General features: G+C 39.0%; 1 protein-coding gene across 1 annotated transcript in view; it reads left to right on the top strand.

Annotated features, from left to right (window-relative positions):
• The window catches only part of EEFSEC (eukaryotic elongation factor, selenocysteine-tRNA-specific), a 101,111-nt gene that overhangs the window by 50,840 nt on the left and 35,977 nt on the right, over nt 1-14,294 (top strand). The window contains exon 7 of the mRNA XM_009321047.1: nt 8,341-8,497. Coding sequence (XP_009319322.1) covers nt 8,341-8,497 — 157 coding nt within the window. The remainder of the gene's footprint in view (nt 1-8,340; nt 8,498-14,294) is intronic.

Below are 14,294 nucleotides of genomic sequence, written 5' to 3'. Positions count from 1 at the left end.
CAGCAATGACCCAGGCTATCCTTTAGGGAGCTAGAAATTTTGAAAAGCAGCGGTTGTGAAAATGGCATTTTTTAACAATTATCAGCCATATTTTGTCTTTAATTCCTTATGGCTTTTTATTAGTGAAAACACCAACATTTAGAGTATGTGTCAAGTTTATAGTAGCTCAGCCGCACACTTAAGCAAACTGCTGAGGGAGGGTACAAAGGAGGAAAAATGAACCTGTCCGTGAGTGAATAGGAACTTAGGGGATGAGGCCAGACTTCTGGGGAAGTTTTCTTTGCCTGGGGAGGTGGTAAATTAGCATGGGAGTACCAGAGTATTCCTGTCTGGAAAGATTCCTGAGTTAGAGGATCATGTGTGAGCAACACTGGTACTTTTTTTTTCACTGAATCCTTTCCAGGTATCTTATCAGTAATACCAGAATTCGTTTCACAGAGTTGTGCCCATGCACTGTATTTAAAAAATTTGCCACAGAAATACTGTTCCTTGAATTGTCTGTTGCATGGTTGCAGCGCCACTAGGAATGAAGAGAAGTAAATCTTACCTGCTCAGATAGTTAGATTCTTCTGTCTAACTTATTTCTAGATAAAGGATGTTTCATTGGCTTACTAGGGCTAATGTTTCATCTGCTATTTTCTTATAGTGGCGCTGTATTTCCAGCAGGATAGCAAGTAAAAAAACACTGCATCAGCCAGGCAATGATGCTTTCTGGGTGACTCATATGGTGCACAGACTAATACGGGCACAAAGTGAGTAACAAGACCAAACTGGACAGTGAAAACTGATTGAGTGCTGCCTGCAGGGACCTGGGCTGTCTGCAGAACCTTCTGTGACTCTAGCTGGGAGAAATGGTGGATGTCCCTCCATCTACTATAAACATGCAGACGCCACAATTAATATTTTTTCTGCTTTGAAGTCTGAACATGAGTTTGTTTGGTTCTGCTTGGTCGCTGATGGTATGCTAAATACAGTAATAATCAGAGATGAAGGCAATCAGGTGAATAAAAGTGCACAGCACATTCGCTAGTTAAAATGCACTGTAAAATAGGAATATAAAAGATGCATTTATTTATTGGCTCTTGTTTAGTTTTTGAGTGAAAGGGTTTGAGAAGCTTAGTGTGGGGAAAGGGAAGGGAGGGCTGTATGCTCATCAAACAGAAATACTATTCCTGTTAAACAGTACTGAGAAAAGAGTGGCGACTGACACAACATAGGGATTAACATGGTAGAATAAATTTGTCATAAAAACGTACCAGCTAAGTCACAGAATCTGCTTGCTTACTCATATGAAAAGATTGGTATTTTGTTCACTCACCAAGAAAAGAATGGCTTGCTCCACATGACTGGGTAGTAGAATTTTGCAAGGTTTGAGTAACACCTATGGTTGTTATTTATATTATTAAATTTAAAAGGCAGACATGCTTTTGGGTCTTACAAGTGTATGGACAGCTGGTCTTGATTTTTCTGAGGTTGTGTAAGAGTCACCTGTGGGGGAATCGGTTTGTCAGCAAGGCAACCAATACACCATTTTATTTATTGGATACAAAAATAAATTAAGAATGTTACTTAGGTTGCAAAATCAAGCACTTGAAAGTTAGGAAATACCAGATTTACAGTTGCCTATGCAACATTAATTCTGTTCCCCTGTGCCTCTACCCTGGGCGCTTAATAAGGCAGGGTTCCTGTGAAATTTTTTTGGATGTGGTCATGTAAAGACTATATCATGGGGCATATCAAAGAGGGACAGGAATAAGGTTGAATGGACATCTGGCATTTCTTAAGTGCCCAATTCTGCAACTTAAATAACTTAGGTTTTATATAAATGTAATTTCCTAGGCATTTTTAAAGTAAAAAGGTAAAGTAAAACTAAACTTATGTGTTTATTGAACTGTAACCATCCCTCTACTGTATACTTTCACTAGGATTTGAGTTACAGATGTTCAGCAGTGTAGCACATACTTGTATTGCTCAATACCACAAACCTTGTTAACCAAATGGCAGAAGGAAACTGTTGTCCGAGAGAGATGATGGACTCTTGGGATTTGGGCAGAGGATGCACACACTGGAGTTGGAGATCATTAGGGGAGGGGACAGGCTTGGGATGTTTGTTTGTCCGTGTGGTGTCTTCAGGAGGGGATGCGAGTCTGTGTCAAGAGTCAGCTCTCTCCTCTGCCTCGGCATCAGTTGCTTCTGGCAGCTCTTTGCAGGCCTGTCCTTGTTGCCTGCTTAATTTCCAGTGGGGATTTTGTAAGCCTCTGTTCGTTCTTCTTCTCTGCCTGCCCTAAGCTATTTGTGGGCAGTTTCCTTTAGAAACAAATTAACTTACTGTCACTTTACTCAACCTACTGCTATGTGCCGGGTCGATGCGCTGTTCCAAATGAAACTCATCGGGTCGCACTGATGTTTCCTTTTGGATGTTTAAGATCTGCGAACCTGAGATTGCCACAGTTAAAACACTTTAAAATAGTTGAAGGAAGTGCCTGAGTGTTCTTAAGTCATGGAGATACCACCAGAGTCCTTTTGGCTGCTCAGAACCGCAGCCTGGGAGGAGCCCTCTCCAGCTTGGCAATCCTCTCTGCGTCCTTCTTACAAGGCCAGGTCAAGACTTCTGCATCTACAGATCTTCTGCGCTACAGAACAGCCTCTTTCTTGGTTTGTGCTTGGATAGTAAGCATTGCAGGTTTTTTAATCTTTATAGCATTTCAAGCCAGGGCTGACTGATCTGGAGATGGAGGTCCTGAGCAGTATAGTATGTAGTAATAGTCTGTAGCCTTCTCTCTTTCCTCTCTGTTGATGTTGCTTTTCTTACATAAAGGGAACACAGCATAGATTGGTGTAAAGATTAATAAAATCATGACATCAACCAGTTCCTTCTCAGTTGGTTAAACAATGCGTTCTTAACTAGGCTGTGTCAAGAATTTAGTGCCTGTGTTATTTTGGGATTCAGCCCTTCTAAACTTCAAATAGAGGTGAAGGAAACTTGCGCTATGAAGGTGTATAATGAAGTTAGTGCCCTGTTTGTACCCTGTGCGTGCCTGGAGAACACCGACTGGTACGCATAGAGCTTTTAAAATCTAAACCAGTCTGGTTATGCAGTTCTTACTTATTGTCCTGAGTCAATACTAAAGATTCCTTTTCCACTCCTGTACTTGTCTTAATCAGGTTACAGTGATGGCAAAATGCTCAGCAAAGAGAAGGGCGTTTATGGCTGCTTGTTAGAAATTCTCAAATGCAATCATGCCTTTTCTGAGCAACGAAGAGAAGGGCAGAGAAAGGAAGATGTTTCTGGGATACAAGAATTTTTCTTGTATACAAGAAACATAGGCTGGGGAGAGATGGGGCAAACATCTGAAACCCAAAGTTAGTGGATATGCCGAGATGTCTGTGTGATGGCTTCTTGCTCTATTAAAACAGCAGTAATGAGACATGAAGTACTGAAGGAGATGAACTTTTCATCTCTGTTCCTTCTTCCTGGATGGATGTTCAAAGGCAGAAGTTTAGTTTGTTCACTTGGAGGATGGTGAGAAGAAGGTGTTTAGAGCCCAGCAGACAACCAAAAGCTTCTAGGGCCGGAGGGAACTGCAGCAAGAAAAGCCTTTAATACTTCTATGCTGATGTAAGCTCTTGAGGAAACAATGTGGCTAACCAAATTGTTCTTTCTTTGTACCAAGTCGTTCACCTAGTTCTCAGTAACAAACTAAAAGCTAGAAGAGTCTTTGGAGAATTGGAAAAGCTGCAAACCTAAGAGCGAAATCCTCTCAGTTCCTTTCTCCTTCACCCTTTTCGTGGCCTCATGTACTGTCATTTTCTCAATGTATGAAGCCACATTTTAAAAAAGAACAGGAATTTGCAGCCTCCAAAATATTCCCATTTCTGACACAGAAATGGAAAGTGCTTGAAACTCTTTTCTAGAAATAAATGAGCCGTCACTGATCATGATGAAGATGTCTCAAGTGTACTTTTTCTAAAGTACAAAAAAGTAATAAAAATACTTTGTATTTTCAGTGTTAGTCATAGGGGGCTTTTTGTTCTTTTTCCCCTCCTGTTGTTTTCTGCTTTGGTTTCAATGGGCCATTTTTCAGTTTGCTGAGAATAATCCTCAGACCCGTTTTTATCCTTTTTTTAAAAAATTGTTTTATTTCTATTTAAAACCATATAATTTTAGATTAAATAACAAAAGGTTTGAGACAGAGAAAGTAAAAGCACTGAATATTAAATACTAGAAAGAGACACAGAGAGAGAAAGAATAACCTTTTCTGATTTCCCGTCTCATTCTGGCACCATTTTGTTTTCCTCCTGTGTGTTTCTGTTCTGATCCCCCTCTTTTTTTTTTTTTACAGATATGTTAAGACATGGAGTTGCTTGGCCTCAAAATGTGTGTGATGGATTGTTTTGAGAGGGTGTTTAGATGACAGTAATTTCTAAGTTATCTTAAAAATGAGAGTGGTTTAACAGGCTGGACGACAGTATAGCTTGCTATCCCTGCTCAAAGGGAAATCGTGGAGTTCTTTTTCCTTGGGATTCTACTATGGTTTGCACTGAATGCCAACACATGTAACATTAACTGTGGTTTTGCAAACAACATACGGTAGTGTAAGTACTGCTTAGATGGAGAGTGTGAGGTGGTTAATTTTTTCTGTGAACCTTCTTGGTATTAGCAAAAGTGTTGCCAGAGATGTGCATACTTCACCTATGGTTATAAAGTGCTGTTTACTTTTCTCGTGCAAACACAAAAGCCAAGTGGGAAGGGATATTTCATAAACTCAGTGCTATTGTGTCCTCTGGTCTAAGCCATAAAACAAGAGTAACAGAGACGTTCCCTTTGAACTTGAAATCCCTTTCTAAGCTGCTGATCTAACCTAAGTGAGAGGGGGAGACTATACCAGCCAGAAAATTTTTCTCTTCTGGGTATTCCCCCCCCTTTCTTTTTTTTTTTTTTTTTTTTTAAAGTCCTTAAGTGAGTTTGATGCTGCACCTCTGCCCATAAATTTAAAAAAATATTATCGTAATGTAGGTCAGTGAACTGAAACGCCACTGTACACCGTGGGGGATTAAAGTCAGAGAGGCAGCCCTCTCCCACTCCCACTAGGTCATATGACAATATAAACAAGAACTGCAAGGAGCCTTCAGCTTTTTCTTGCCCTAATCCTTTGTTTATGCAGCACTTAAACTGACTTTTGGGGTCGTCTCTGTCTGGCATTAAAGCCCTAAAGCTTTTTGAAGTTTCCCTGAAGTTAATAAAATTAGTCTGCCCTCATTGCTAGGCCCCTTGCTGCTGCTTCAGAGCAGACTGCGTACCCTTACTGTCTTTGCGGCATTTGGCTTTTTAAGTTAATAATATTTTATAATAAAAAAAAGAGTGTTTGAGAGAAAAGCTGAAAGCTCTCCCAAAAGGCTGTTCAGCTAATAGGCAAAGTGATTGCCATTGTAGATGTTCTGAGAACTCAAAGGGGATTAACTTAAAATCCAGCGATTGGAGGTAAATTGCTGGTAAAGTAATTGGAAGTGTTGAGTTTCAGTTGGAGAGAACAACATGCATTTCTGTGGCTTTTTACAAAAATTTAATTTTTCTTTTATTTTTATAAAATGAGGTTTCCTTCATAGCAATTCTCTTTCACCTATTTATTTTAATGCAAAGACTTTTCACTTATCTTAGTTTTTGTTACATCAAGCATTCTCTCATTATTTAGTCATCTTCGGGGATGAATTGGTGATAGGCTAACTGGGGGGGACAGATGACACAGGGTGGGATGTATAGTATTTAGCGTACGAGGCTGAGACTTCAGGTCATAAAGGTTTTATTCCAGACAGCCACTCTGGCACGTCACTGATCACTTACTATCTCAGCACCGCTAAAGCAGTTGTTTTTCTAATGGCCTATAGAGATGCCCAAGGAATAATAGCGATATGGACAGAAGACACCAATCAGCTAAAGGAGGGGGTTTTTTTAGCAAGTTCACTAGTGAAAGGAACAGTGCAGCTGGAGCCCTTGGTTACTTTGCTAAACTGCATATATAAGAGCAAGACCCTAAAAGCACATTTACCTACAAAAAATGAGGGGGGTTAAAATCAAAAGGTATTAAGCGAGTATGGTATACCTAAAGGGTGATAGATTTTGTTGCTGTTATGATAATCAGTTGTAGGTTATTGTTACCAGTCTACTCAAAGGTACATTATGCCTGTAATACTTGTTCACAGAAATCATTCTGAGGTTTTTCTGACAGCCTTGCCGGGGAGGCTCTAAACTGAACCATGCTAGCATAGTATGATTGCTCACCCTGTAATTCCGTTTTTAATTAAGTTAAAGATAACTTTGAAGTGCTCTTGGAAAAATAAAAGATGTTTATGTTGTCTTTAAAGTTGGCTTCCTGTGCCATTTTGGGGGGATAACTACAAAAATAATAGATATATGGAAGATCCTCACTGGAGTGTAAGAGACCGTCTGTATTTCAAACACGGGTGAGAAGCACGTAACCAGTGGTGGAGGAGAAGGATGCTCAGTTTTGAAATTTTTGTTTTAGGAATAAAAGATTTGCAGGAAGGAGTAATATTTTTATTTCACCAGCTAATGCAACTGGAAAAATGAAGAGGGTTTTGAGAATGTAAGTGCTTCTTCAGGTTGGAATCAACAGCTTCTTTTTCTGCTAGTCTTCTATTTCAGACCCGAAGAAAGGCAAATGTTCCTGAAAGCTTATCTTCCCCCTCTACCACCACCTATTATCAGTGGCTCTAGTAAAAGACACTATTCAGTTTTAAATTTAAGCCAGAGGTTGCTAAGCAGTGATACTACCATTAATGGTTTATAAGCTATTTTGAAGCAGTGTTTGTTGGGGGGGTGGGAGAGGACAGTCACACCAAAAAAACAGAAACATGACCTTTTAGGAAAAGATGAGGAGTGGATGTTCAGGCAGCAAATGTTGTTGAGACATCTGAATGCTTCTCCTACAGCCTTGACCATGCCACTCCACTGCGGGCGGAGCTGCCTGTACTGTTGTCATCCCCACGTGAAAGAATGAAGTAGGGCTGTAGACGTTTCTCATCCTGCACGTGCATGTGGTCTAGGACAGGGTGAGGTCCTGCCAGTGCAGTATTGCACAGCCCTTTCAAGGCTGTTTATAGCTGAGCCAAGTAAACCCCATTTAAAACAAAACAAAAATTAAATTTCTGATGCTAGATTTACTGCCATACTGAGATTGGCATTAAAGTAGAGGCATACATATGTAAAAAAATAATAAACAAGATGCTAGAGATTTGAGTCTGTATATGCATTACTGTTTGTGGGAGAGGCTTCAGGGAAGTAGAGTAGCTTAATAAACTTGCAATACTTTGAGTCATCATTTAAACTGAATAAAGGGGAGTGTTCAAAATTGGTTATAATTCTTTACCATTCTAAAGTCACTTTGGTCTTTGAAACAGTTAGGTTTATCTAAAAATAGCTCCTAATATATGAAGAAGAGCTGCAACTTTTGCCACCCACCCCCCCCCCCAAAAAAAAAAAAAATCTTGAAAAGATTTAAGTAATATCCCCTTATTTCTTTTGATAAGTAAATAAATGTTCTTGCTGTGGCTATGAGGTAGAGTAACTCCAGGCGTTAGGTATACAAGGATATTCACACCTACAGGATTAGGCTCACTTGACTGCACCTTATACTTTGTAATGCCTAAGGGAGGGTTGTTTATCTTGCCTTACCCACCAACCTTGCTGCCTCTTGTTCCTGATAGCTTAATTAAGAATTCAATGTGGAATGGTTCTTCCCGCTGGGTTGCAAACCTTGAAATTAAAATTGGATACAATGGTCATAAGGCTTTTAGTTTAACAAATCAAAGTGTATGTAAAGGTGAATATTTAAAAGGCTCTATTTAGAAACTCTGAGTAATTCTGTCATTTCTTTGGAAGTGTAGCTGTTGGAGTGCAGTTCTGGAGCTAAGAGACAGAATGTTTATGTAGGTAATAATGTACTTATCTGTAGGATAAGTAATGGAATAATCTTTTTGTGAGCATAGGTACTTAAGTGACTTCCATGGAAAGGTTTCAAAGCAGAAAAGAGATTTTATTTAACTAATCTTTAAAGCGTGTTCTGATGCAGGCTTTGTTCTTCCTATATTAGTAAAAAGGAGGTGAAAGAAGAAATATATTAATTTAGTCTTCTACAGTTCTAGACACACATTGCTTTAAACTCAGTAGTTTAGATGACTTGTCTAGAGTTTTGTTCATTTGGGGGTAACTGGTTTTCCAAGGGCAGGGTGGTAGAAGTCACCAAACTTAGCGTATCTCACAGGTATAATTTCTCTTGTCACTTTAGACTGTAGGCTCACGAAGCCCTATTTCTTTTGCAGGTGATGGATGATTACAGTGTGATTGGTCGTTCGTTATTCAAAAAGGAAACAAACATCCAGATTTTTGTGGGTCTGAAAGTCCAACTCTCTACAGGAGAAGATGGAATAATAGATGGTGGTTTTGGACAAAGTGGCAAATTTAAAATCCGAATTCCAGGTAGGTGCTTATCAGCTAACAAATACTAACCATAGAATCATAGAATAGTTTGGGGTGGAAGGGACCTTTTAAAGGTCATCTAGTCTAACCCCCCCCTGCAGTGAGCAGGGACATCTTCAACTAGATCGGGTTGCTCAGAGACCCGTCCAACTAATGTTTCCAGGCATGGGGCATCTACCACCTCTCTGGGCAGCCTGTTCCAGTGTTTCACCACCCTCACCATAAAAAAGTTTTCTTCCTTATATTTAGTCTGAATCTACTCTCTTTTAATTATCTGTCAAGTGTATAGAGGATCTTTCCATATTGCAAGTCTGAATGTTACCGGTAGTTTCCTGAAGTTTTGAAATTGGCTCATACTCAGTTGGACTGCTGATGATTTGGTGGATTGTACCTCTTCTAATTAAATGATGGCAGCTGTGACTTATATTGTGAGACTGAATGGCCTGAAGCCACATCTCCTGTGTCAACAAACTCCGGTCTCAAAATGGCTTCTTAAGTGTCGGTAACATCGAAATCATGCTCTGCCCGGAAAGGTTTGTGGAAATCTCTCCTCTCTTTTTGCATCATATGCAAACATATGATTTGCACCAGAGCCCTTCTGAACAAATAAAGGAAAATAAACGTGCAATCATTTTTACCTGTAGCTATATATTAAATATAGTATAGTGGATGCAAGTTCCTTAAATTGGCTCTGTTGTGCATGTTATTACCTAACTTGCCTTCAAGCAAAAACTGCTTGATAAATGAGTTTTTTGAGATCTTGAGAGGTTATTTTTATTGCTTGTGTCTCCTGGTTTTATGATATTAATATTACTGAATCTTTCATCCTTGGTGAATTACAACAAGGATTTATGCCTCCTTAGGTTAGAGCAGGGGGAATGATGGGTGCTAGAGTTTATATAAGTGTCACTACTGGGTTTTTTCTCCTTCTTTTGAGGTAGGAAAGTTGTTCTGAGCCTTTTCAAAAGGCAATAATAGGTGCTGCATTTAACTCAGATTATGGGATAAGATTTTAATGATACTAGGAGTACTTTGTATTTTTGGAGTGTCTTCAGCCCATTTATCACTAGTTAATCCTCTGCCCTCTTTAGGGAGATGAGCGAGATTACTTCTGTTGTACAAGTGGAGAAGAGAAATCATGATGTTCTATGACAACAAACTATCACATAGTGATTGATCTAGAGAGAAAACTGAAGTTTCCTGATTTCTTGCTGAAGATGGACTATTTTCCATTTAACTTAAGCCTTGATGCAAGTGCACTAATTTTGACCCTCAGCAAATTTCCTTTCTTCTTCCTATCACAAGATAAGAATTTCTGACTAGACAAAAGATCTCCTGTATTCTATCCTAGCTGTAATACCAGTTTTGTCACTAAACGCTAAACTTTGCAAACAGGTCTGAGCGCCTAATTAGCAAGCACAGTGCATATTTAAAGAAAGAAGTTGCACCAGGTATGTGTATGTTTTGCATTTTCTATTATAGAAAAGCTTTTAAGCGTTCGCTAGAATAGGTACCTTTAGGTGGTGAAATGATGTGTAAATGACCCTAACGCTGAAAAGGGCTCAAACTGAAAATCGAGATATCTTTCTTAAAAATGTAGTGTTCTTAGTAGCTTTTATCTCCTGGAGGCAAAAGTATGATGAAAGAGAACAACGGGAGGATGGCATTTATGTTGCCACTTCTACATTTTGGATGGAGGAAATGGTTCTTCATGGGATGGGGAGAAGCCTAATAAGGAGTCTTTGTCACCGTTGTGGATGTAAGCAGGAGCTATAATAGCGAACCAGCAGTCATGTTAAGAAAATCATACACAGATTTAGAAAATTGCTTTTTGCTCTGTATATTGAGTTAGTGGGAAGAAATGATACCTTTCACCAAGGTGTTCATTATCTAATCTTGGTTATACTCTTCAGATGTTTAACAGAAGACTATGAAACAGAGGACCCTTTATAGTTTGTTCTTTCAATGAGAAGAATATGTAGTAGAATACTAGAATTCAATACCTCTCTAAGGTAGGCAGAATAATACAACTTAGTTTTCTTTAGTCTGGGTCAAATTTGGGTACTCTTGCTACCTGGAAAGAAGAGGCAATAAGCTAAGTCAGCTCGAGCTAAGAGTATCAAAGTGTGGCTAGTAAGGCAAAACCCCACAGAATTTGGAAGGGCCTAAAAACCTGTGTCTTTAAGAGTTGCAGAGATTTGTATGTAGGGGGAGGGCTATTGCTGTGATGCTGTTTAAGTCAACTGCAGTTCACATTCCTTTGTTAGGTCAGTGTTGCTTTTTTAATGTGTCTGCATCCTGTTTGTGGGGTTTTAGATTTTATTTTTTTTATTAAATTTAACTGATCAGACTCTTCTCTCCCTTCCCCCCCCATTCTTCAGCCTTGCCATTCCTTGTATAGTCTCTCTTACAGATTTCTTTTGCGAAGAGCTCTTTTTAATTTTTCTGAAGTTATTTCCCTGCAATTCCTTCATAAATGTATCAGGGAGTGGGAAGGAAAGGAAGGAAACGTGCAAGTTGAAAACTGCCTTGGACTGCCTTAGCCTGGCAGTCAGTCAGTCCTCTCGTATTTAAAAACCAGTCTTAACCTCCGGAATTGAATAGCTTGTTCAGGTAGTTAACCTGATGATAGCTGAGAGCTGGCTTTAGAATCAAACTTCTACGTAGCAGTAAAAGTCAGGTAGATGTATCGGAGACTTGTGTCCTGACTAATTAAGGTAATAGTAGACCATGGCACGTTGTAGGGTGTTACATGGTCCCCCCGCTGCTAACAGCCTCCAAGCACCGTGCCTGCTCATGTGAGCAAGTGTTGAGCTCCCCAAGCGTTGTTCCATAGTCACTTGTTGGAAATGGCTTGAGTTTGCCTATAGATCACAGCCTAGGAACGTTGTATTACGTGGTCTGTGGGCTGAAAGTTGGCAGACCTCACAACTGGGAATGGCAGAACGTGGATCTGTTTCTTATTCTGGCACTGCTTGTGTGCAGCAATAATTCAGATGCTTCTCTCTGCTCTTCTGCTCTGTGAAATGGGGATAATTGCTATCCATTCTGGGAAAAAAAAAAAACCAAACCGAAATCTCTGATTTAGATTTATTCCAGACTTGGAGCATTAATATTTATTGAAAAGGCTTAATTATCTTTCTTTAGAGTACAAAAAAACATATCTGGAGGACAGCATGCAATTGGAAGTTCCTCAGTCGCTGAAAGATGTCAGCAATTTGGAAGAAATTCAGGGAAGAGCAGTAAGAATGCTGGAGAGGCTGAAGGGTTTGATTTATGAGGGAAAGAAGATGAAAAGAAATGCATGAAACTTGGCTAAATGATGTCTAAGTGGGAGATATGATTATCTGCAAGTATTTGAAGAACATAATGGAGAAGAATCCCTTAGGGTGGTCCAAGGAGGTAGAAGTAAAGCTAATAACATGAAAAAAAGCAAAGTGTAAGTTGACTATGTTTAAAGCAAACTATAACTTGAGAGATGTTATTTAGCAGACATTTCTTGCACTGCCAGATTGTCTTTGCAGAGGAAGAAGATGCAGTTCCATTTTTGAGAATACTCATGTAGTTTGCCTGGATGTTTGCTAGTGCTTGTGTCAGGGTAAAATGGACAGGCAGCAGGGTGATGGAAAGTAGGACAATCTCGTTTCTGGTTTTGTGCAGGCACGCTTTTATTGCTTGAATGACAAAGATATAACCTACTTTCTGGACTGTTTGTAGCAGCATCTAGTTAAAAAAAAAAAAAATTATTTGCTGGCAGATCTGCTATTCTGTAGGGCTAGGTTGTGGAGCTGTTTGTGTTCTAACTGAGGAAAATGTTTCAAGATGTGTTAATCGACAGGATGATGCTTACTTTCCAGACTGGTTATATGATCAAATACATAAGGGGGACATAACCTCTAAACTCACAAGAGTTTTGCTTAGTTTAACAAGCTGCTTAAAAAACAAACAGGATTTGAAAGGCAATTTAAATTACAGTGCTTTGTAAGTTATGCTAGTGTGTGTGTATGAGCAAGCAAGCTACTGATTTGAAGTGCTCCTTGCAGAGGTGGGTGATATGTGGCAGCTGTTTTAGTTGTAAATGGGAATGCTGCATTATATAGTCAAGGTAAATGAGTGAGAAGTATTGTTCACCTTTGAAATCAAGAACAAGTTTGGGGAGGCAGGAACTGTATGTTTAAGTGTCTTATTCTAAAGAAGACAAAAGCTAACAATGACAGTCTTTGGAAAATGCTTATTTCAACATACGTTGCACCTAGGAATGTCACGCCAGTTGATAAGAAATTCAGAGGAAAGTTCAGTGAATTGTTTGAATAACTTAGTGCTAATTGTGGATTTTGTTTAACTGTCTCCCACCCAAGAATTGACCCTGTAAAACTCTGGTTGTTAAAATCGTGATCTGTTGATGCGTCTCATGACATCTTTTAAAAAGATTGGCTCTAGATATGCCTATTTCATTGGTTTTGGCATGTTTTATTTGTCTTGTACTTAATTATTGTAAAAATGTAGTCACTGTTTAAGTCTAATTGGAGCATATGTGAGATCTCAGGCATAGTTCACTTTCCTTTCTGTCTTTACTGCCTAGTTGCTAGTAAAGTGTTCATCCTTTCCGAGGCACTGTGGTGTGTTTGACTGCAATTCTTTTCTTCTCTTTTTGACTCAAGACGCTAAAAATTGCGATACATGAGATGAGTTAAAAGCTACCTTATTTCTTAATGCAAAAGAAGCAGTAAATATCTAACACTTGTAACAGCTGAACACATTTCTGAATTGAGCAAATTTAAATGTAATAAAAGGCACACTTTTCACAAGAAGAGATACAAATGAGCATATTAGAATACGAGCTTTTTTTTTTTACTTTGCTGTTCTTTTTACCTGTACAGGATAATAGTAGTTTTAAGTTTCTTACAACAGGTGAAGACAAACTTGTTTGTGACCTTGTCTTTTGTTGCCAGTAACTTTTTGCCTTGCATTTATAAGTGTTGTTGCATATGAGAGAGCAAGTCTGTTTCCACTGCTTGTCATGGTAGAGGGGTTGAATACGCCATAAAAGTCTGTTCTGAAGTAATAGCATGGATGTGCTCCTTAATTCAGGGGACACAATGCCTCTGGGATCCTGCAGTGTTGGTATAAGATGACATAAAGTGGTAAGAATTAACCAATGTGCCTTATTCTTGAGAATCTCTCGTATTCTTATGTGTGAAATTAAGGGTAGAAATGCTGAATACGTGTTTCCCCCTTAGTGTATTGTGGAGTTGGCGTGTCTTTGTGGTTTGGTGTTTTTATATTTTGCCACATACGTTTTTCATTGGATGGGATCCCACACTGGCTTGCAAAGTGGTTAATGACATAGTGGGAAAGCTGTGATGTAAGAGCTGTGGGTGAACAGCACTGCTCTGCATAATTTCAATTCCAGTTATAAATTGTGGGTTTAAAAGTGGGATTCAAATCAGTTATTTTTTTAGCACTCCACTTGAGCAAGGAAGTTGCATAGAGGTTAAACAGTATGAGGGAAATTGGAGTTATGCAAAGATGGAAAAATGCACCGGGAGAATAATTTATATATCACATTGTTTTCTAGAACTTCCTCCTTCAGAAATATCTTAATTGTGTTCTTTTTTGATTTTTTGTTTGTTTTGTTATTCAAGGGGTGTCTTACTTTCTTCAGGTAGCTCTGACACACCGACGTGGCTGGTATTTGTGGAGTATCAGTTACAGGGTTTTTTAAACAACTGTAGGAGACAAGCTTTAAGTAGTTGACTGTAGATAAATGTCATATTCCCAACTTTGTAATTTGGAG

Source organism: Pygoscelis adeliae, unplaced genomic scaffold (assembly GCF_000699105.1).
Source record: "Pygoscelis adeliae isolate BGI_AS28 unplaced genomic scaffold, ASM69910v1 Scaffold453, whole genome shotgun sequence".
Lineage (NCBI taxonomy): Eukaryota > Metazoa > Chordata > Aves > Sphenisciformes > Spheniscidae > Pygoscelis > Pygoscelis adeliae.
Note: the sequence above shows the minus strand (reverse complement) of the source record. Positions and strands in the feature narration are given on the sequence as shown.